Source organism: Lissotriton vulgaris, chromosome 2_1 (assembly GCF_964263255.1).
Source record: "Lissotriton vulgaris chromosome 2_1, aLisVul1.2, whole genome shotgun sequence".
Classification (NCBI taxonomy): Eukaryota; Metazoa; Chordata; class Amphibia; order Caudata; family Salamandridae; genus Lissotriton; species Lissotriton vulgaris.
The window spans coordinates 1,559,047,978-1,559,072,749 of NC_141687.1; the positions used below are offsets into that span (position 1 = coordinate 1,559,047,978).

The following is a 24,772-nucleotide window of genomic DNA, read 5'->3' on the forward strand; positions in this document are numbered from 1 at the left end:
ACTGAGCCTTTAAATATTGGTTTGTGTCCCATAGACTGTTTATTTGTCGGAAAAGCAAGGTGATTAAAGGGAGTGTGATTGTCATTCAGCAGGGCAGGAATTTTAACCTTCAGATCACAGATTAAAAATTAAGCTAAAAGAAGTGCGTGTGTGTCATTCTGGTGTTTTTCACAGATACACCAAAAGTTTTGACAACATCAGAGAGGAATCGTTGCATGGGGAAGCTGGTTGTAGCAAACATAGCATCCTTCGCCCCTATCGAAGTAAGGCAATCATTTTATGGCACACTTTCCCAGAAGGAGGTTGACATCCTGAAGAGAGAGGGAGAGAAAGGGGAGAAAGAGAGAGATAGAGAACTGGACGAGGAGGGGTGAAATGAAAGGCAAAGCATAGACCCTTTAAACAATTTGTAGAACATTTTAGCCTGATGTTATGGATTTCCAGCCGATGATGAAAAGTCAACTCTGCGAGGGCAAATCAATGCCGCTTTGGAGACGCTGCAGCAGGAGAGGAGGAGATAGATGATTGATGGCCCTGTTGGTGTGAAAAGTTTCACCCACCACCACGTCCTTTGTCACAAATTGTCTTGGACATTTGCTGCACCGACGCAGAACGCTGGTGTTATCTGTATGCCAATGCTCTTGAGTAGCCCCTAAACTTTCTATGTATCTGCTGGTAAAAATGTCGGGCTGTGGTGTGACAAAAGGTAAGCTGCTGTAGCTCCGAATCAGCCTTTTCTCAAAACAGCCTATTCCCTTCAAATGGCATGTACAAGAGGGACACCTGGGGGTCGTCATAGAATCCAAGCAGGTCGTTGAAGCATAAAACAATATACTGATGCAGTGCAACCATTTGTTTAACTAAAACTGAGCTGAGGACAAATATGCAGAAAAGTCAGTCTGTAAGGCCAAGGTCATGTGATATATTTTCGTCGTCTTTATTTTGCTTACACACTTCCAACCAAGTACATGATCATCAGTCAACACGTGTTTTGTCCCCAATGGGGCTTTTTCAAGGCAGCGTGTAGTGAACAAATATGAAAAGAGCATATGTGAGACCAACCTGACATAAGAAATCTGTTAATTTCACGAATGAGTTACATGCACTGCGTGCTGTTGATGGTACAATCATAACTTAAATTGAGTCAGAGAGATACCACCATAGCAGACTTATATTGCTCGTTGCACATTCAAAATACTAAAGCACTATTAGAACAATATCGGACAGGAGAGTCAATATGTTAAAAAAAAATACTGTGTTGTATGTCTAGGCTGGATTAGTGATAGAGCACCCGTGTTTTGTGGCAAAAAGTGAACAGAAACCACAAAACATGCAAAAGGAAGTGTGACCCACACAGAATAGAATATCCTCTAACGCATACTAAATAAACCACTGTAGAGTAGAAAAGAAGGTAATTGTGATCCAAGATTACTATAGTTCGAAATGGCAAGTGGTTTACTACATTTTAGACCACAATTCAGTCCAAATGAATTTAGCAGAGTTATGTGCGGATACTAAAAACAAAAATGAAGAACAGAAGTTTCTTACCTGTAAACTATGGTTCTCCAGTATTGGTGTCTTTCATGAATAATTCCCCGTCGTCGAAGTGGGAGTCCCACGGTACATAACATAGTAGTAAGAATCATATATACATAAATATATACATAATATATACATATAAAAACATAAAATAAAATTCCATAATATGTATATTCCTTTCAAAAAATAAAGTCTTGAAGTACCATAGAACAAAATAGGCCCATAGAAAGCATAGAGGGAGAGATCACTTTACTAACATATCCAAGTCATTATAATAGTCCACTTTGCAGCCAATCAGGCTGTAGCACCCTCTAGACCCTTCTCCTCAGAAGCTCAAGCCCTCAGATTTTCGTAGCACAGGAGTGACCAAGAGTGCATGTGGAGAAGAGAGCCTCTGAGGGGAGGAAGGGTGGGTCGCATGTGAAACTATGAAAGACACCAATACTGGAGAACCACAGTTTACAGGTAAGTAACTTCTGTTCTACTCCAGTATTAGGGTTGTCTTTCATAGATTCACATGCTTTAATTTGAGTAGAAAGCAGTACGCCACAATAATAATCATAAAAAGGCAATGAAGAAAGTTGCATTGCATAGATATATACAGGCAACATTGCATATACACAAGAAAAAACCTTTTATGATATGAGGCGGGAAGCAACAGAGGCTAACCTTATTTGAAGAGGTTTCGAAGCACCGCTTGACCCAAAGCAGTGTCCGCAGCGTTGACTGTCTCCAGACAGTAGTGCCTCGTAAATGTGTCTCTGCTGGACCACGTTGCTGCTCTGCAGATCTAATGCAGAGGCACTCCTGCAAACAGGGCAGTAGAGGAAGCAACTGCTCTCGTCGAGTGTGCTCGCACCGGAGCAGAAAGAGGCTTGCCAGCTCGTTGATGGCAGAAGGAGATGGCAGAAGAAATCCAACGAGTGATTGTCTGCTTAGTGACCGGTGACCCTTACGCAGCCGTCCGTAGGCCACGAAGAGTTGGTCAGACTTTCGGAATGCAGCAGTGCGCTGGATGTAGAATTTGAGGCTGCTATAAAAACAAAGTATTGGGAAATGGTAGAACATCGGAACTGGAACGAAGCAGATCCTTCCTCCTTGGAGGGACGGTTCCTGGAAGTAAAAACTTCCCCATTCCTTGAGCCCTATTGGGACATCATAACTAAACCACAGGATAGGAAGCTATACTTCCAGCTTAGAGTGGGGTCTCTTCCAATTAGATCGCTAACTGGAAGATGGGAAGAAGGCAATTCTCATGTCTGCCCAGCTTGTAAAACCTGCACTGAGACCATTGCCCACCTACTTTTTGTGTGTGGGGCTTACTCAATCCCTCGACGTGTCTGGCTGAGGGCTATGTGCAAAAAGCTCGGCACGAGAGAGAGTGATGTGGCTCTAAGAATTATCTGCACCAGTTCTATGCCAACTATTGCTGTGGCAGTTGCCAAATTCCTAGGCTGGGCATGGGCTATCAGAAGGAAAGCTCTTGTATATTATCAGGCTTGATGTGATGAACCTAGGCCTTTGATTGTCCTTCTAACCAGCCAATGTGAATGCTATGACCCTGTCTTTCTGTCCTTATATTGGTTTTATAAATGTAAGAACTTTGATGTTTTATGGATGAATTTTAATATCGTTGAAGTCACGATGCTTTATCTCTTTTTAAAGGAAGTTTTTTTTTATGACGCTGTAAATATGTTTTAACTTTGCTATTATGGATGTAATTATGGATGTAATGGTTTTAAATAGATTATGCTTCTATGAGTTTTTTTACCTCGAATAAAGCAAATTTGACTGACTGACTGACAGAATTTGAGGCATCGTTTCAGGTCAAGGGAATGAAGAGTGCGCTCAGCGGGAGACTGAGGATTAGGGAAGAAAGTCCTGAGAATGATCGGTTCATTAAGGTGGAAGTCCGATGAAACCTTAGGAATAAACTTAGGGTTTGTACGAAGTGCAACAGCGCCCTTAGAGAATTGGAGAAAAGGCGGCTGTATGTTAAAAGCGTGGATATCACTCACCCTCCTAGATGACGTAAGTGCGAGGTGGAGGTAAACCTTCCAAGTAAGAAATTTCAATTCTGCTGAGTGAATAGGTTCAAAAGGAGGTTTGAGAAGTTGGGCGAGGACCAGATTCAGACGCCAAGCCAGTGGAGGACGCCGGATGGGTGGAAACATCTGGAACAGACCCCTAAAGAACTGGCGAATGATCCGAGAGGAGTACAGAGACGTGGAACCATCATGTCGAAAACGGGAAAGTGCTGCAAGGAAAACTGAGGGAGGAATGTGAAAATCCCAATTTTGCCAAAAGGAGGAAGAAAGGCAAGATCTGCTCAGGTGTAGCGAGCAGAGCATCAATGTTTTCCGAATGGCACCAAACACAAAACCGTTTCCATTTGAATTTATAGGTTTTAATGGTTGAAGGAGCACATGCATGGCAAGGACCTCTCTGCAGTCCGGATCAAGATTCAGATGTGCAAACTCATTGTGTTCAGGTTCCAAGCATGAAGCTGGAGAGACGCCAGGTCTGGATGGCATATCTGCCCCTGATTCATGGTAAGAAGGTGAGGCAGCGGAAGTATTGGATCGCACTGAGAAAGAAGGAGATCCGTGAACCACGGCCAACGTGGCCACCTTGGTGCAATCAACAGGATGTGACACGGTTGAAACTTCATTCTGCGCAGAAGGCGAGGTATAAGAGGGATCGGCGGAAAAGCGTACATGAATTTGTTCAACCAGTTGATCGAAAAGGCATTCCCACTTGATACTTTTTGGGGATGCCAACTTGCATAGCGTAGGCATTTGCGATTGAGTGAAGTCGCAAACAGATCCACATCCGGTTGGGCCCCACCTGCGAAAAACATACTCCAGAGTTGGCTGATGGAGTACCCACTCGTGGTTGTCTGTGGCCGATCTGCTGAGAGAGTCTGAAAGGGCATTGGAAATGCCCGAGACATGAACTGCAGTCAACTGAACACAATGTTTTAATGCCCACTTCCAGATCTGTTGTGCCTGTCGGGAGAGTGGGAGAGATCTCGTACCCCCTTCCTTGTTGAGGTAGTGCATACTGGTGGTGTTGTCTGTACGCACCAACAGAGACTCCTTCCAACAGTAGTCAAAATGATTTCAGGTCGAGAAAGATAGCCAGAAGCTCCAGCCGATTGATGTGCCACTTGCGCTGGTCGACTGTCCATTTGACCTTTATTGACATCTCCTCGAGGTGTGCACCCCAACCCTCTAAGGAAGCGTCCGTCGTAAGGGTAAGCGTGGTAGCCGGCTCTTGAAACAGACGCCCTGTTGTGATGTTTGGAAGGTGACCCCACCATTCCAATCCGCCCTGGATGCGAAGGGTCAGGAAGACCTTGTCGTTGAACGACCCTGAGACTTGCCGTCATTGCTTGTCCAATTCTTCTTAAAGGGCTCGCATATGAAACCTACAATTGGGGATCAGTGGTATGCAGGACGATGTCATGCCCAGAAATGATTGGAACATCCGGACAGAGACGGACCTCTTTGAGCGTAGAAGAGCTACCAGTTTGATGATACGATCTAGGCGCTCTTGCGAAACAAACACCTTTGCGAGACGTGTATCTATTAACGCTCCCAGAAAGACACTCTGTTGTGAGGGACGGACATGTGACTTTTCGTGGTTGATGAAAAGACCCAGTTTGCGGAAGAGGGAAAGGCAAGTCTGAGTGTGGTGGTTTGCTGCAAGAAAGGTTGGTGCCTTTATTAAGCATTTGTTTAAATAAGGGTAGATTTGTATGCCTTGCAGGCGTAGATAAGCCGCAACCGGGGCCATGATCTTTGTGAAGACCCTCGGCGCGGAACGAAGGTCAAAAGGTAGAACCTTGAATTGGTAGTGCTTTGATCCCACTTTGAAACGGAGGTACTTTGTGTCTTCTAAAGATTGGCACATGAAAGTATGCATCCTGGAGGTCGATTGTGGAGAGGAACTCTTCTGGATTCAGGAACTGTAAGATTTACAGCAAGGTCAGCATTCGAAATGTTTTGGACTTGACGAATTTGTTGAGGGCTCCGAGATCTAAAAAAATCGGGCGCCACTCTCCAGGCTTCTTCCTGATAAGAAAAAAGCGGGAATAAAAGCCTGTCCCTTGTTTGAGGAACCACTTCAACTGCACCTTTTTGAATCATAACTGCAACTTGTGCAAACAGTTCCTTCAGATGTTTTGGAGGAGGACCAGATGGTGGGCGGTTGGGTGGGAACTTGATCAATTCCAGAGCACGGCCTTTTTGGATGACCTCCAAAACCCAACGATCCAAAGTTATTTGTGACCAACTGAAAAATCTTTGGGAGATTCGACCTCATTCGACATCATTGCAGAAGCGCATTGCTGGGTCGCGCTTACCCTTGGCTGGACACCGTGTGGATCGCTGTCAAACCTCGCCGCACCCGCTCCGCGGGTGCCGCTTCTCAGGCCACTGAGAGGAGGAGCTGAGCGAGAGACCCCCCAGGGACCAGGAACTAACTTCGGCAGAGGGCTGCAGGGCTGCGAGCGTACCAGGGACTCCAATTCCCAGGAGTCCCTGATAGACCGGTGACAACTTCCGGTCCGCTCTCCCTGCCGGCCCGCCCACCGCCCACCGGAGGGCTTCTTAAATCCTTCACAGCACTACCCTCATTGGGACATAATTTTTAAGACTTGCAGAAGCGCATTGCTGGGTCGCGCTTACCCTTGGCTGGACACCGTGTGGATCGCTGTCAAACCTCGCCGCACCCGCTCCGCGGGTGCCGCTTCGTCGGCCACTGAGAGGAGGAGCTGAGCGAGAGACCCCCCAGGGACCAGGAACTAACTTCGGCAGAGGGCTGCAGGGCTGCGAGCGTACCAGGGACTCCAATTCCCAGGAGTCCCTGATAGACTGGTGACAACTTCCGGTCCGCTCTCCCTGCCGGCCCGCCCACTGCCCTCAGACATTGCCATATCTGGGGTTACTCCTCCCGCAGCGCGGGACGCAGCCCGGAGCAAAGACCGGGCTAAGACCGGGCTAAGAGCGGGCTAAGACCGGGCTAAGACCGGGCTAAGACCGGGCTAAGAGCGGGCTAAGACCGGGCTAAGAGCGGGCTAAGAGCGGGCTAAGAGCGGGCTAAGAGCGGGCCGTTTGAGGCCGTTCGAGGACGGCAGAGGACGGCCCTGGCCCATAATCCCTGCACAGTTGTGATTTAAGTAAGGTAGGCGATCTTGTGACCCAGAGACTGATCGAACATAAGAAACATTGTACTGACTGTGAGGGCTATTAAGTTATTACCCCACTCTGTGTAAATAGCGTGCCTAGTTCTGATTATTGTAGCTGGTGCTAATTAGAAACCATGGTTTTAAGATCTGGTAAAACACGCAATGTCCAAATTCAAACACCTACAGGAGTGGTATCGGGTCCATTGGACGCTTTTATTACACGTGCCACGGGTATCCTGGAAAAGGAAATAGCAATGGTGGAAAAACGACTCTCCATTGACCTAGTCAGCGGAAAACGCTCTTCGCTGGGTAGGTTGGCCAAGATTCCTAGCCCCGTATCACATGCACACGCACATGCAGCTTTTAATTGTATACACTCAGACACTACGGATGCCATAGTCCACATGGATAGCGAGCGGGTTGATCTTCCTGTACATACTTCACCTCATCCTGAACATCTTATGGATGATCATGAAGCAACTGGGGAAACTGAAACACAGGATAGTCTAAATTCCGAATATAGCTCGGAACCTGCCGACTCATCCCTTGACTCACCCAAAACAGTCTCTAATGAGCTAACCCATATAGATTCTTTAGGTATAGACAAGGTTTCGAGGAAGAGAAAGCAAGACATAAGCCACAAGGGAGGGAGAGAACGCAAGATGCCTAAATTAAAAGACACTACTGGCAACCCTACATTGGCACCTGGCCATTCCAGCGAAATACAATGTCCTAGTACATTGTCTAATGTCTTATGCCCCTCCCTCATCTCCCTAGGTTCCTCGAACCCATGCCCAACGTGCCTAAGCAGTGATGAATCCCTGTTGGCAAAGATCAAGGCTTTGATGAAAAACCTCTTATTACCAGTCTTAGAGCGGACTAGATTAATGACTTTAAAAATAGACTCACTGGAGGCAGTAGTGAATACGAATTCTGCCCTGTTATCATCTATACCTGGCATAAACCCAGGGGGGGTCAAATCCTCACATCTGGCCCCAAAAACATCAAATATTCCAAATACTCTTACTAGTAATCCCAGTAATCACAAACCCCCAGGGCCAGTAACCGATATACCAAAGAAGGGTGGTGATTCTAAAAACATTCCAAGCAAGGTTTCTGAGGCCTCTTCTCAACGTACCCATTTGACGAAGCCCATGAATAAACCGGATAGATCAACCCCAGCTAGACGCCATACTACCAAACCACCCTCTTTGGCAAAATCTAGCACAGTCACCCATAGGCTTCCTTCCCACGGGCCCCCAGTTAACCATCATAGTACCTTGAAACCTATGGTAGAAAAACACCCCAGGCATACAACACCCCGGGTTGACATCCCTATAGAGGCTACACCATACACTATGGTATTGACCGGTGTGGCCCCCCTTCAATCTGGCAAAAGGGAGACTCATGGTGACCTGCGCAATAAGGTGATTTTCTGGCTGAATAAAAACAGACCCCTACCTCCTTCCTCGCCAACAGAAATTTTATTTGTAAGAAGGTTTGACTGGGTGGGCCAGGGCACCAAAGATCTGGAGGGTGACTGCATTTTAATATCGTTCAGGGACCCCTGGGTGGTGGATACAATTTGCAGAGAAGCTAGGTTTGCCAGGCAGGGGGATGTCCAGACCCTGGACTTATCATACTTTTACCCCCACAGACAGGCTTATACTCTGAAGGCCCCTAAACAGGGACGACCCATCATTAGGAGTTACCCTATGATAAGGACACCCCAATTACCGCAATTCCCACCCATTTTCAATCACTTTGGCCCCTTGTCTGATCTCGAGGCCATTGATTGACTTCAAACACCTTCTTATCTACCTGAATCTGTAGAAAATCCTGACCTTGGGGTAGAGAGGCAGAGGCAGGGTCAGGAGTCCCCACAGTTCACAATTATGGCTGAAGAGTGTAAGGGGGTCCCAGTACCAACAGGGATGGACACACCATCTTTGAGGGCAGGGGGAACCCCCATGTTGACTGGGAATAATCAGAACATCGTTGGGAGAACTGAAAATGGGTGGGATGTTAGGGTTGGTCAGGACAAGTCTGCAGCTTCAGATGTGGTGGCCCCTACTGTGGTACCCACATCAGAAACACTTGCCCTGGTGTCCTGGAATATTGCTGGGGTTAAAGGTCGTATCCATTCTGAAGATTGGCTGGAGTTTATGGACAAATTAGATATCATCCTACTCCAGGAAACCTGGGCAGTTGATCCAATATTTAGGCAGGGTTATGTAAATTTCTTTAAATCTGCCACTCGAAGCGCTATCAGAAATGCCAAAGGGCGAGCCTCAGGGGGCCTATTGATTTGGGTGAAACAATCCTTGGGATATCACACTACAGAAATAAGTGTACAAAACCCGGACCTCCTTATTGTCAAGTTGAGTAAGACTGGCTATCGGGACCTGATCCTGATCAACATATATGCACGAGGTTTGCCGGGTGGCCGTTCCCCACCCTTGTTGGAGGTATTGGATCACAATCTGGCAGCCTTAGATAGCAATAATGTTATTCTTCTTGCTGGAGTCTTAAATTGCTGCTTCGAACCTTTACTTGACCCAGGGGACAGTTGGGGTTCTGCGGAGGACGCAGTATGGGGTATACCCGATCTGCTGTCCGTTAAACCGGTACCCGCAACAGAGGCAGCGGTGAACTGGATGGCCTTCTGTTTAAATAGCGGCTTTCGGGCCTGTAATGGTCGAACAAAATCAGACCAGGAAGCCAACTGCACATTTGATAATGGGTTAAGAAGAAGCCGCATTGATTATATCCTGTTGAAAGTAGGAGATTGGCCCCTGTTGGTGGATATGGAGGTATCTTCCCGTCCAGAAAGTGACCACAACCCTTTGACCTTGCAACTAAGGTTGCCAGGACTTGTGAGACTAGTGGAACCCGGTATCTCACAGACAGGGGACACTTATCTTACAAACGATAGGAAGAGGTTAAAATGGTCAAAAATTGAGGAGGACGAAAGGAATAAGGTTATTAGCGTGGTTAACAATATATATAACGAAATGCTGCTCCACGCCCAGTTGGGGGATAACCCCGAAACAGCTAACCTTATTACAAACCTTCATAATCGTTGTTTCGACGATTTAAAATCTCTGCTCTCGCAACCCCGCCGGCAGGGAAACATTAGAGCACCTATTCGTCCCCAGAAATGGTACAATAAAAAATGTAGGGAAGCCCACACTGACTTGATTAAAGCTGTTAAGTCTCGGAATACGAGTACAGTGAAAGCGGCTAGATTAACCTATAGGAAAATACAGGGGGAAGCCAAACTGGAGTGGGAGGACAAGTACTGGTTAGACCTACTGGAAGCTTCCACATCCAATAACCCCACTAAATTCTGGGAAATAGTTAAGTTGGGGAAGGATCCGGACGCACGCATTCCCGCAAACCATGTGCCCCCCACTGAGTGGGTGACTTTTTATTCAACGCAGTTCTGTGCTGTGAATCCCATGCTACCCAGTACTTTGGGAATGGCATCCCATCCTTCTATCCAAAGCGAGACCATCATTTTCACAGAAGGTGAAGTCGAGCTGGCACTAAATCTCACCATGCGAGGGAAAGCGCCGGGCATGGATCTTATACCCGCCGATTTGTTCAAAGCCAACCCCGCTCTGTGGATACCATATATTACCAAGGTGGCAAATTCCATAGCTGCAGGTGCAAGAATACCCAAATCATGGAAGGGGGCGGAGATTTTACCGATTTATAAAAAGGGCAGTAGGTCAGACCCAGGTAATTACCGCCCGATTAGTCTTATTGACTCCATGCAAAAACTCATTGCTCGCATGGTTCTGGGTAGGGTCCAAGGGTGGATCGAAATGGAGGACATTCTATCTCCAATGCAGGCGGGCTTCAGATCGGGAACAAGCACCATCGACCAGGTGTTCAGATTTTGTCTGATCTACTGGAAGGTGGTTCAGCTTGGCGGCGGTACTATCTTCGCAGCGTTCATTGATCTGAAGTCCGCCTTCGATCTAGTCCCGAGGGATAAACTGTGGGGAGTCTTGAGGAGTCTGGGAATGCCCGTGGAACTGCTTGATTTTATAACCAAACTGCATGAGGAGAATTTTGCGAGGGTAAGATGGGGAGGACAGGGCCAAGTGACAGAACCCTTCCCAGTCACCCGAGGTGTCCGCCAGGGGTGCGTACTGGCACCCACCCTTTTCTTATTGTTCATCGACCAAGTGGTCAAATTCTTCGAATCAACCCCGACAGATGCCCCGATGCTGGCAGGACAGCGCTTCCCAATGCTCATCTTTGCTGATGACACTTTACTCCTCTCCAGAACACGCAGCGGATTACAGCGGGCTTTGGACCGCTTTGAGGAGTTCTGTGCCATCAGCGACCTCAAGGTGAACGTGGGAAAAACCAAATTTATGGTGTTAACAAAGAACTGCCCTGTCCGGAGTTCAGTTAGTATGGGTGGTGTCAAATTGGACCAAGTAGAGAATATGATTTATCTGGGGGTCACGTTAGATAGTCGCTTGAAATGGAAAGCCCAAGTTGGTGCTCAACATCTAAAACTCGCCCGACTCACTGGCTGCCTCCTTAGTGAGCAAAGAAAATCTATCACCAAGCGGGTTACCCCAGCACTCAAAATCTATGATGCAAAAATCAACCCAGCGATTTTATATGGTGCAGATCTGTGGGGCCATATGGATCTTACGGGTCTGTTTAAAATACAGTGTAAATTTCTCCGAAATTTGGTAGGCCTGCCACAGTCGTCCCCTTCCATTCCCCTTTGCCTGGATTTGGGATGTCTTCCGATTAATGAGATGGCCAGATTTAGACTGGTTGCCTTCTGGAGGCGCCTATGGGCCTCCCCTGACCTTACCTTATTTGCAAACGGGGTAGCAAAAGTTAGGTCAATCAGGGGTTCGGGGAAAATCCCCTGGTTCCAAATGGTAAAATCCATCCTGATGGATATGGGTTTAGAGCAGCTCTGGATATCCCCTGCCACCAGTATCTTTCCAACTAAACTGGCACTTAAAGAATTGTATTGGGCTATGCTCCGTCGGAATAGAATCAATGCCTCCAGCTCTACTAATCTCACAGGTAGGTTCCTTTCCTTTAAGTTGGACCCATCCCGTGAACAATATTGGGATACAGTTTCCAAATCCATAGACAGGAAACTTTATCACCAGTTCCAGGTGGGAACATTGCCACTGAACACCTTTACGAAAAATTGGCCATCAAGCACCACGGATCATTGCAAATGGTGCCCAGGCCACAAGGAAACTGTGGGTAATTTTCTGTTTGCTTGTCCTAGATATCAGGCACCAAGGTCCAAATGGTTAAAACCACTGTTTCAGCGCCTGCCTATTAGAAAATCTGAAGAGGCCATTCATGTATTAAAAACTAATACATTAGAAATTATTACAGTGTGTATGGCCAAATACCTGGGCTGGGCCTGGATACTCAGGGCAAAACAATAGTCCAACCTTGGATTGCTTTAACGTACTGATGGTTCGAGCATTCTTTTTGTAAGTTTGTTTATCTGCTCCTGATATTGATTGCCTTTGATCTAATTTATATTTTTTAATCGCATTGTCCCTTTTTTTTCTTTCCCTACAAATTACTGCTTGGAATTTATTTGTAAACCTTTCTCCCTACAAGGAAAACTTGTTTCAGGACTGTCTTTACATTGTTTAATGCTTATTTTATGGTTAATGAATATATATTTATCGTCATTTAATGTCTGTTATTATTTGTCTTTTATGATTTTTTTAATCGAAATAAAGACTTTAAAACCTGAAACCTGACCTCCAATTTGCAGAGTGGGAAAAGACTTGAAGTTGCAAAATTCATTTTTCATTAGAGGAGTTACCACCTCTGTAAGTGGTTTTTCACCTGTGGGGCCTGGTGTCAGTCTGTTGAGACTGAGATTGGTTGGAATAACGCTGCCTGTTGTCACCGTAGGTGCGGTATTGGGAGGAGCCACGCAAATTAAAGGATGTGCCTCGACCACGTGCTCCATGAAAAGGCCTCTTCCGGTATTTCAGAGAAGCGAGGGCGCGAGCAGTATCCGTGTCCTTTTTAATAGATTCCAAGGCGTCGTCCACATTTTTACCGAAGAGGGACTCCCCATCGAAGGGCAAATCAAGTATTTTAGCTTGTACCTCCGGCCGAAAGGACGTAGACTTGAGCCAGCCTTGTCTCCGTAAAACTGCATCGCCAGCTAACTATCGGAAGCCAGGCAGGAAATATCAACAGAACAGTCAATGATTTCAGAGGAAATTTTCTCACCCTCTTGCACGATCTTTTGTGCTTCAGCTCTAGATGATTCAGGTATGAGGTCGACCAAGGCAGCAATCTCGGACCACATCTGTCGGTCATAAAGTCCGAGGATGGCTAAAGAATTTGCAGCCCGTACAGTGGTTGCAGCCATCGTGGAAATTTTTTTGCCGATGGTGTCCATTCGGCGGCCATCCTGATCCAGCGGTGATGTCAAAGCAGAAGATGGATTACGTGATCTCTTTTGTGCAGCCTGTGTAATGACAGAGTCAGGTTTTGGCTGAGAGACTAAGCAGGCAGGCGAATCCTCAGGTGCCCTATACTTCTTGTCAATACGTGGAAGCACAGCAGGAACAGAATTAGGCCGTTCCATAAGTTTGAGGCCTTCTTTCCATATGAAGTCTATGATCGGAATAGAATGCACCTGCCTCAAAGGCTGATCTTTAAAATCATATAAAAAGCAGTCTTCTTGTCTGACAACCATAGGCAAGTGAAAGCGTTTGGCAGCTCTCGACATCAAAAGATGGAAACCCCCAATGTCTACTGGAGGCGACGCCAAGGGAGAAGTTGCAGGAGGAGACTGAGTTTGTGCCTGGTAAGCGCCCCAATCTGCCATTGCAGCGTCCTCATCTAGGTCAGGATCCGTATTATTGCCAGTATCCACATGAACAGGATGTTGTGGAGTAGGTGAGCCGGCTTGTGGAAGTGGAACAGATGGCTGTGTAGATGGAGGCAACGGAGAAGCCGGCGTGGATGGTGGAAAACGACAATTGTAGTCATTGAGCATGTATTGCAGATTGGAGATCAAGGACATAGGCAACTGTGCCATAGGAACAGGAATGAATGAAGGAAAGGAGTCTTCTAAAGCGCAACTTAGCCCAAAGGCTTCAAGGCGCCCATCATGTTCACCAGCATGCGAGGTTCCCGGAGCAGAGACATGCAACTCTTGCTCTTCATCATCATCATAGTCCTGGTATTTAATGTGTAACTCCGACGGGCTACTGGCAGCCCGAAAGTTATCGTCCACATAGGAGCCATCTGAATCACCCTCTTCCTCAGAGGCAAACAGCTGAGGCGGAGGACTGGAGCGATGGCGCAAAGGATCAAAACTAAAGGAGCTGGGCGTTTGACAGTAGTAGTCGTAACCACTATGAAACTGGTTGCAGTGGCCAGTGAAAATTGAGCAGTTAACGGTCCCGTTGACGTGGGCGTTGAGGACATAGTCGTTGAGAGCTTCGCTGAAGACTTTCCTGGCGTCGACGATGATGGCAAGGTTACCAACGACGAAGGAACTGTTGCCATCGACGAGGACTTTTTCGTTGACGTTGACTTTGCTGTCGTCGACGAAGTTTGTAACGTCGACGAAGTTGCCATCGACGAAGTAGCCGTAGACGAGGAGCAGGTCGTCGACGGGGTAGTGGCCGGCAACGAGACCGTCGTCGACGAAGAGGAAGGCGTCGACGATGAGTGACACATCGACGATGCCTTCGTCGACGAATGGCGTTTGGACTGGGCCGTCAACGATACTAGTTTCTTCGTCGTCAACGAGATCTTGATAATAGAAGAAATAGGCCTGACCTCCTGAATCAATGTCGACGAAGTGGTCGTCATCGTCGACAGGGAGGTAGTCGTCGTCGTCATCGTCATGACGTCGACGGATCTTGTCGTCATCGACGGGCGCATCGACGAGCTGGCTCTCGTTTTAGTGGACGGGGGCACAGAGGCGATCTGCAACGCCAGAGAACAGGGTCCCGCAGGCGTAGAGGCAGGCAGATCCCATGGGGAGACTGACTTAGAAGCGTCCACGAGCTTCTTTTTCTTAAGAAATGGGGAAGGAATGTCAGACTCAGACCCACGTTTCAGGGAGATTGCAGTTTGGCGAGAAGAAACACTCTCTAAATCAGACACGTTGTTGGAAAGAAGTCTTCAACTTCTGTAGCCACAGAAGTAGACGGGCCTCTCTATCCTATAAAGTCTTATTTGAAAAGGTCCTGCAAAATGTACAACTCCTCACCTCATGGTTCAGGTATAAGCAATAAATGCACTTTTTATGAGGGTCCTCAGAGAAAAGACGCAGTTATCCACATGATGAACAGGGTCTGAATAAAGACTTCTTCGTTGTAGACATATTTGAAAGCTTGAAGTTTGAAGATGAAGAAAAAAAACTGAGCAGAGCTCAGGGAGACTCCCTTCACACGACGTGCGGTAGAAAATCTGAGGGCTTGAGCTTCTGAGGAGAAGGTTCTAGAGGGTGGTACAGCCTGATTAGCTGGAAAGTGGACTGTTATAATGACTTGGATATGTTACTAAAGTGAGCTCTCCCTCTGATTTCTATGGGCCTATTTTGTTCTATGGTACTTCAAGACTTTATTTTTTTTAGAGGAATATACACATTATGGAATTTTATTTTATGTATTTATATGTATATATTATGTTAATATTTATGTATATATGATTCTTACTATGTTATCTCCCACTTCGACGACAGGGAATTATTCAAGCATGTGAATCTATGAAAGACACCCCTAATACTCATTGTATGACTGCAAACTGTATTTCTTATTCCTCTAACCATACTACATTAAGTAAGATGATATAGGTGCCAGAGTATGAGTTTCTTCTACGTGATCTGTAATGAAAAAGCACGATGCTGGTGCAGATTGCTCAGACTACACCATCGGTGGTGTCAAAACCAGGTCACAGTTCACTGTAACCTGACCATCCTGAATCATTTGGGCAAGTGACATCCTAAAGTCCTTTGGGATGGCCTTCAAGAGCTCCCCGACCATATCCCACTATAAACGTTTTGATTTGCTGTCTGCGGGGTTAAAAATAAAAGCATTGGGGTCGACATTGCTTGTTGATGCCTGTACTACAATACTTCCAAGCATAGGCTGTCTTCTCAGGAAATCAGGATTGCCGAGGTCTGGTGTCTCGCATGGACACAGGTCAACGGACAGTAGAGGTACCAGTATGGTTTTGACCAGGTTTCCATAAGGGTATCTGAAAAATCCTCATCAAAGTAAAAACAAAGGCTCTGAGGAAGCGGTAAATGGTTAGAGTATTTTTATAGTAAACTAGATTGAACGAAAGAGGTGCTTCTACCATTGGGTGAACAGGTGATGAGTCTGGCTCAGTTTCTAGGGAAGTATCCAACTCACTGGTACTCTGTCGGTCCAAGCAAAATCCTTCATCTGTATAGTGAGGAGGCAGGGTAAATAGTCAGCCTCCTCACCAACATCAGCATCACAGGGAACATTTTGCAGGCCATGAAGTTAATATGGCCTTCAGTCTCTTGCAATACTGGTGTTGCGGAAGAGGCTGAGGATGTCAATTAATTACTTCTGACTTCACCTTGGTAATTTGACATAGGACTGGTGCTAGCCGAAGTCACAGAGTGGTGTGGGAGCCGGGGAAGTTAGTTGCAAAGTTGACATGCAGGTTCCCGACCAATGTTGCCCTTGGATCCAGAGTGGAGGTTAGGCGGTTTGCAGGGAAAATGTCCCAATAGTCCAGGAAATTCTGGGTATGCCAGGACCAACAATGGGGTTGGATTAGAGTTGGAAGATGTCGAATGTGAGGCCCTTGGACTCCCGCCCTTGTGACTTCTCACCAGATGTTAAGTGGTGAGAAAGGGTTGGATCCCACTTAGTCTTCTTGTGCTTACAGTGAATATTTGACTTCAACTTACATGAAAACCTTGAGAAGGGTGTGGATTTTCATGTGTGACCACAGCTGGAGTGGGAACGGGACCACTCTTTCGAGCACGACCTCTTCTTATGTTTGGCAATGTATAGGTTTGCTTCCTGATCACCTTAAAGTACATGAGGTCGCATTTCTCATTTGACTTTCAGTCGGACCATAGCACACAGACAAATGCTGTAAGAGTCCATGACCGACATATGCTTCCTCCAGTTGTAGCACAGCTTTAAACCTGTCATTTTCAGAGGTGGACATCTTCCCCTTTCCCTAGCCTAATCTCTGAAATTATTTTGTAAAGTCTTCGGTAGGCCGAAACATTGGGAGCATAGCTCCAGATCCACTTTGAAGAGCATGGAAATAAAGGAACGAATGTGAACATGCGGGGTGGTGCCTATATGCGCACAGCCCATGGCAGCTGAACGCAGGAACTTTGGCCAAGTCCCTCGTCCAAACCCTGCTCCACAAAGCCAAAGATCATGCGGAGTGGCGGTTGTTCACTTATGGCAAATGAGTATCTAAGCCCAGGTTTGGTACAAGGCAGGTGAATGCATTATTTCATGAAAATTCTCAGAAATGCACTCAAAATCATAGGTTAGGGTTAGTTGAAGTTCTGCAAGCAATACCGAAAAAGACCTGAAATTCGATAGTTACAGTATAGAACACACACAATACGCCATAACTAACGCCACCAACCATGCTCAATTTAACACTTTCCTGATGTTATGTAGAGAAAAGCTGTTTACCAAGAGCAAAGCTCAGAGGATGTCATGATTAATAGTGTGCAATGAAGATGGATGAGGAGACTGAATTGTACGATGTGGAATTTTCGAAATTTTAAAGAGTATTCTTGAATATTGTTGACAAATGGATGAAAAAACGAAGTTAAATTTGACCTGAGAAAAGAAACCTACAAAGGGATCACAAGAGACTTATATTTGCGTAACTCTGTGGACATTTCACTATCCTACAAATAGCACCTGAAAAAGTCAAGGATTGGGCGAATCATTCAAAACAGAGAGCTGCTTGCTCTTGAATCTGCCAAAGCTTTTAAAACTAAAACAAAGATTTCAATAGTACTCTGGATCTCATCTTCACACACTCATTAAGGCTGCGATTTCCCGCCTACAGATCTTGAGAGAAAAGCAATCCAGCAGTCAAAAGGGATTCAGACAGAAAAGCAAGTTAGGGCATTGCTATGCTTCTAGTGGAAATTCCCTCTTGGCTCAAAACAAGTGGAGCCCTGCAATTAGCGACACAAAGTGGGAATTATTTGAATAAAACTTCAGATGTATATTTTGCATCCTGGAGAACGAAGGCAGCTATTATTGCCTCCTGAAAGGGGAGGCCGTTAACACCCAGTAACAAACAAAAGGCACATATAGTGCTCTGTGCAGATACACTGAAAAAAAATGTGTTCCCCTGGGTGCTTGCATGTTCTTCAGTTACTAATCAGTAATCGCGCTTCGGTACCTGCTTTGTTAAATATATGCAAGAGCAGCAACATATTGACAAGCTTTAATGCTCAAGTTTGACGAATTATCATTTGTAATTAAATTTGTTAGGAAAATACAACTAGATCGGAATTTTTATCTATAACCAACCTGGTTTCTCTTGAGACTGAATCATTGAAGGCACACCATATCTGTCTTTAGCGAAGTCCTGCGGAGAGAATATTGAACAGGAATTATGAAAAATCAGGTCAAATAAAAATAGAAAGGACATGTTTTAGCACAATTTGTTACAACAAGCTTTAGGAAATCCAATAGCTGTGGCCTTGGCATGCTGCTGATACTGTTACATTTTATATATTTTATTGGAAGTACATACAACAAATGTATTTAAATAAAAGACCACTGCCTAAATGTGACAGACACGTGATTGCAATAAAAAAGTTTAAACTTAAAAATAAAGTAACTACGGCATATGTTTTTAATAAAACAGTATGGTGCTTCCTCACAGGCAGGCATGATGAGAAAAGGTATATAAACACTTTAGTTTTAATGCACATTAAAGGGCACTTTTGATTCTTGGTGGCACAAAAAAGTACTATTGGCTTGAATTACTGTTACCTGAAGATTAGTTGAAACACCAGAGCATGATTAAATAAAGGAAAATGAATGGAAATAAAAAAGCGTTGGCAAAGTAAATATTTTGGTTAGATGCCCTGCACAGAAATGCACTTTTGTTAGGTGGATGTGCCCATGTGATCAGGAAAAACATTTCTCACAGTGCAAGAAAGTCAATGGCTGAAGTGGGATGGCCCATGCTCAATGCTGTGGAGGGAAAAAGTTAAATGCAGCTAAACTAGAACAAGCATTTACAATGCAATGGTTTCACCATTGGAAAAGTTAGAGCTATTGGCATTGTAAATGACAAAATTTGTATTTATGTGTTGGTTTTGAAAACAGATAAATAAATGGCATTGTCATTTACATTGCCATTAGCTTAATCTCTGCAGTCACTCTGCAGTCCCTAGCACTCCATAGCACTCCCTAGTCAATCTGCACTCCCTATCCCTCCCTAGTCACTCTGCACTCCCTAGCACTCCCTATCCCTCCCTAGTCACTCTGCACTCCCTAGCACTCTGCACTCCCTAGTCACTCTGCACTCCCTAGTCACTCTGCACTCCCTAGTCACTCTGCACTCCCTAGTCACTCTGCACTCCCTAGTCACTCTGCACTCCCTAGTCACTCTGCACTCCCTAGTCACTCTGCAGTCACTCTGCACTGCCTAGCACTCCCTAGCATTATGCAATCCCTGGCACTCCCTAGCAGTCACTCTGCAATCCCTAACACTCCCTAGCAGTCACTCTGCAGTCACTCTGCAATCCCCAACACTCCCTAGCACTCTGCAGTCACTCTGCAATCCCCAACACTCCCTATCACTCTGCAGTCACTCTGCAATCCCCAACACTCCCTAGCAGTCACTCTGCAGTCACTCTGCAGTCCCTAACACTCCCTAGCACTCTGCAGTCACTCTGCAATCCCCAACACTCCCTAGCAGTCACTCTGCAGTCACTCTGCAGTCCCTAACACTCCCTAGCACTCTGCAGTCACTCTGCAGTCCCTAGCACTCTGCAGTCACTCCACTCCCTAGCACTCTGCAGTCACTCCACTCCCTAGCACTCCCTAGTCACTCTCCACTCCCTAGCACTCCCTAGTCACTCTCCACTCCCTAGCACTCCCTAGTCACTCTGCACTTCCTAGCACTCCCTTGCACTCCCTAGCACTCCCTAGCACTCCCTAATCACTCCCTAATCACTCTGCACTCCCTAGCACGCCCTAGCCACTCTGCACTCCCTAGCACTCCCTAGCCACTCTGCACTCCCTAGCACTCCCTAGCCACTCTGCACTCCCTAGCTCTCCCTAGCCACTCTGCACTCCCTAGCCACTCTGCACTCCCTAGCACTCCCTAGCCACTCTGCACTCCCTAGCCACTCTGCACTCCCTAGCACTCCCTAGCCACTCTGCACTCCCTAGCACTCCCTAGCCACTCTGCACTCCCTAGCACTCCCTAGCCACTCTGCACTCCCGAGCCACTCTGCACTCCCGAGCCACTCTGCACTCCCGAGCCACTCTGCACTCCCTAGCCACTCTGCACTCCCTAGCCACTCTGCACTCCCTAGCCACTCTGCACTCCCTAGCCACTCTGCACTCCCTAGCCACTCTGCACTCCCTAGCCACTCTGCACTCCCTAGCCACTCTGCACTCCCTAGCTACTCTGCACTCCCTAGCCACTCTGCACTCCCTAGCCACTCTGCACTCCCTAGCCACTCTGCACTCCCTAGCCACTCTGCACTCCCTAGCCACTCTGCACTCCCTAGCCACTCTGCACTCCCTAGCCACTCTGCACTCCCTAGCCACTCTGCACTCCCTAGCCACTCTGCACTCCCTAGCCACTCTGCACTCCCTAGCCACTCTGCACTCCCTAGCACTCTGCACTCCCTAGCACTCCCTAGCACTCCCTAGCACTCTGCAGTCACTCTGCACTCCCTAGCACTCTGCTCTCCCTAGTCACTCTGCACTCCCTTTGCACTCTGCACTCCCTTTGCACTCTGCACTCCCTTGCACTCTGCACTCCCTTGCACTCTGCACTCCCTTGCACTCTGCACTCCCTTGCACTCTGCACTCCCTTGCACTCTGCACTCCCTTGCACTCTGCACTCCCTTGCACTCTGCACTCCCTTGCACTCTGCACTCCCTTGCACTCTGCACTCCCTTGCACTCTGCACTCCCTTGCACTCTGCACTCCCTTGCACTCTGCACTCCCTTGCACTCTGCACTCCCTTGCACTCTGCTCTCCCTTGCACTCTGCTCTCCCTTGCACTCTGCTCTCCCTTGCACTCTGCACTCCCTTGCACTCTGCACTCCCTTGCACTCTGCACTCCCTTGCACTCTGCACTCCCTAGCACTCTGCACTCCCTAGCACTCTGCACTGCCTAGCACTCCCTAGCATTATGCAATCCCTGGCACTCCCTAGCAGTCACTATTCAATCCCTAACACTCCCTAGCAGTCACTCTGCAGTCACTATTCAATCCCTAACACTCCCTAGCAGTCACTCTGCAATCACTCTGCAGTCCCTAGCACTCTGCAATCACTCTGCAGTCCCTAGCACTCTGCAATCACTCTGCAGTCCCTAGCACTCTGCAGTCACTCCACTCCCTAGCACTCCCTAGTCACTCTGCACTTCCTAGCACTCCCTAGCACTCCCTAATCACTCTGCACTCCCTAGCCACTCTGCACTCCCTAGCCACTCTGCACTCCCTAGCCACTCTGCACTCCCTAGTCACTCTGCACTCCCTAGTCACTCTGCACTCCCTAGCACTCTGCAGTCACTCTGCACTGCCTGGCACTCCCTAGCAGTCACTCTGCAATCCCTAACACTCCCTAGCAGTCACTCTGCAATCCCTAACACTCCCTAGCAGTCACTCTGCAATCCCTAACACTCCCTAATCACTCTGCACTCCCTAGCACTCCCTAGTCACTCTGCACTCCCTAGCACTCCCTAGTCACTCTGCACTCCCTAGCACTCCCTAGTCACTCTGCACTCCCTAGCACTCCCTAGTCACTCTGCACTCCCTAGCACTCCCTAGTCACTCTGCACTCCCTAGCACTCCCTAGTCACTCTGCACTCCCTAGCACTCCCTAGTCACTCTGCACTCCCTAGCACTCCCTAGTCACTCTGCACTCCCTAGCACTCCCTAGTCACTCTGCACTCCCTAGCACTCCCTAGTCACTCTGCACTCCCTAGCACTCCCTAGTCACTCTGCACTCCCTAGCACTCCCTAGTCACTCTGCACTCCCTAGCACTCCCTAGTCACTCTGCACTCCCTAGCACTCCCTAGCCACTCTGCACTCCCTAGCCACTCTGCACTCCCTAGCACTCCCTAGCCACTCTGCACTCCCTTGCACTCCCTAGCCACTCTGCACTCCCTTGCACTCCCTAGCCACTCTGCACTCCCTAGCACTCTGCAGTCACTCTGCACACTCACTACTCTGCACACTCACTACTCTGCACACTCACTACTCTGCACACTCACTACTCTGCACACTCACTACTCTGCACACTCACTACTCTGCACACTCACTACTCTGCACACTCACTACTCTGCACACTCACTACTCTGCACACTCACTACTCTGCACACTCACTACTCTGCACACTCACTACTCTGCACACTCACTCTGCACACTCACTCTGCACACTCACTCTGCACACTCACTCTGCACTCTCACTCTGCACACTCACTCTGCACACTCACTCTGCACTCTGCCTTGCATCGCCTTGTGCAACGTACAGACAACGCAACACCTTTTATAAATCTGGGCCTCGGTATTCAATTTTACACAGAAATCAACTCAGCAAACACATTCTGCAAAGTCTGCCTTCCATCCAACATAAACAGCTCCACACCGACTGCAGCCCCATCGCAGGCAAATGAAAAGGTCCACTGGATTGTGGAATAACTGATTGACTCTGGACAGGTCACCGAGGCAAAGGAACTCAGCCACGCTGTCTTGTGACCAGCACAACACCGGGGATGCGAAATCAGCAGAGCAATACTTCCGCGAAAAGAAAGCCGTTCAATTCCTGCCCGATTTTAGGAAGGTGCCCGATTTCATACGATATCCCTTTTCCCTGATGAGGCGGATATGTAAGAGTGCTATTTGCGGTATATTGAAAAACAAATATTAATAGCGTGTTCTTCACTGAGGGCTCGGTATTCAATTTTACACAGAAATCAACTCAGCAAACACGTTCTGCAAAGTCTGCCTTCCATCCAACATAAACAGCTCCATGCAGACTGCAGCCCCACCGCATGCAAATTAAAAGGTCCACTAGATTGTGATATTAATAGCGTGTTCTTCACTGAGGAGTCTGGAGCCTCACTGTGCTCTACTCCAGAAGCCCCAAACGGATCCGCCGAATGCACACTCCTTATAATATTTCAACCACACAGTCGAAAACGCTCTCTGAAACTCACGACCGAGATAACAATACCTCAATAAAAACAAGATAAGTGAAATGGCGCAGCCCACCCCTGCTCGGAGTAGGGAGCGGGTCGGGTCTGCGTCCTCACAGGGAGAGCGAGCAGGCTGGTGTGACGAAGGATGCCGGCCTGGAAAAAAAAAATGACATCCGCCCACCGCCGCATGACGTGGTGGAAAGCCTAAAAATCGCAGGAACGCCCACGAATCTGCTCGAAGAATGACGAGCAGATCTCTGTTCCAATGGCTAGCCTGCATTTGTGGAGCTAGCCAATGGAACAGAGGGGCGGGACTACACACACATACTCTAGACAAAAGATTTCGCCTGCGCGAAACGCTGCTTGCGCAGCTTTTGACAGGCGAATCCTAAAAAAGGATGGATGGAATGCTCGAGTTAATCTCAGCCACTGGTAATTACTCAGCCGCATTTCAGTCCATCTTCATTTGCATACCATGCCACCTCAGTTTGTACCCAGTCATATGCAAATCTGTCTTGACCCTTCTCCATTGCAATGAGTCCAGTACGAATTGCCAGGCCAGGTTCTCCCTGAATCAGAACACAAGCAACCCAGGACCTGTTTCACACTTATTAGGGCTCATTTGTTGGGTATAGCTTGGTTTCAGTGGCACTGCGGGCACAGGCCCCACGTCTGAGCATACCCATCTCCCTTAGAGAGTCACACTGAAGGATATAAAAAGGGATGGATGGGATGCTTGAATTAATCTCAGCCACTGGTAATTATTCAGGCCGCATCCCAGTCCAGTGTAATTTTGCATACCTTGCACCCAAGTTAGTGGTGACTGTAGCTACACATACATCAAGCTAAACACTAGTAAAGTCAGAAACCGAGCTGGTCCAGCGAGCTATTGATTCACGCTCTGGTAACGAATATTAGATTGTGTAGAGCTGGAAATGGTTGCAGAGCGGGCCGACTGCTTGGGAAGCCCGGCTCCTTCTTGTAAAGCAGCTCCCCGAAGGGGGCTTGGGTTAGACATGCTTTTGTCGGCGTCAGTTAAATGCGCCTGGCTGGGAGTGGGGCGATGGGTAGATCCAGGCTATGGTCCGGGTGGGCGCAGGGGCTGTCTTGAAGGGGTATAGTCGTTGGTGTAAGCATAGGGCATCATACCAGAGATGGGCGGGCCTTCAGAAAAACGGAGCGAGTTCCCGGAACGCCGGCGTCTTTGAAAGGCTAAACAGGATGGGAAGCATTGCATGTCAGCGACATGAAGAGATTGGCGTGACATGGCATTGATTCAGCCCCAGACACGAGCGTCTTCCACGGGCACTGGCTTGCTATAAAATCTTAAAATGTGTCCACAGTCCCACTGCTGGCCATTCGGGCCCAAATAACATTTCCGATCGTATTGTCATACAAGGAACGAGAGACGCTGGCAAACAGCACCTTTAAACAGATGTAAGCAAGATGCTCGAGACGTCACATTCACAGAGGAGCATGCGTGCCTAGAGGCAATTACTGAATAACAGCAAGTACACATTGCTCCTTTTCTGCTCCAAAGAGCACTGTCATTTGCTAGTTTCATCCAATTGTTTAACGTCAAGAGCAGGATGTTAACAAGCAATGACACGGTACCTACCTGGACATGT

At 47.4% G+C, this 24,772-nt stretch overlaps 1 protein-coding gene across 1 annotated transcript in view; it reads right to left on the bottom strand.

The window, feature by feature from the left end:
• DARS1 (aspartyl-tRNA synthetase 1) overlaps window positions 1-24,772 on the bottom strand; it is a 519,463-nt gene that overhangs the window by 241,394 nt on the left and 253,297 nt on the right. The window contains exon 4 of the mRNA XM_086957449.1: window positions 18,280-18,337. Within this exon, the coding sequence (XP_086813575.1) occupies window positions 18,280-18,337 (58 nt within the window). The remainder of the gene's footprint in view (window positions 1-18,279; window positions 18,338-24,772) is intronic.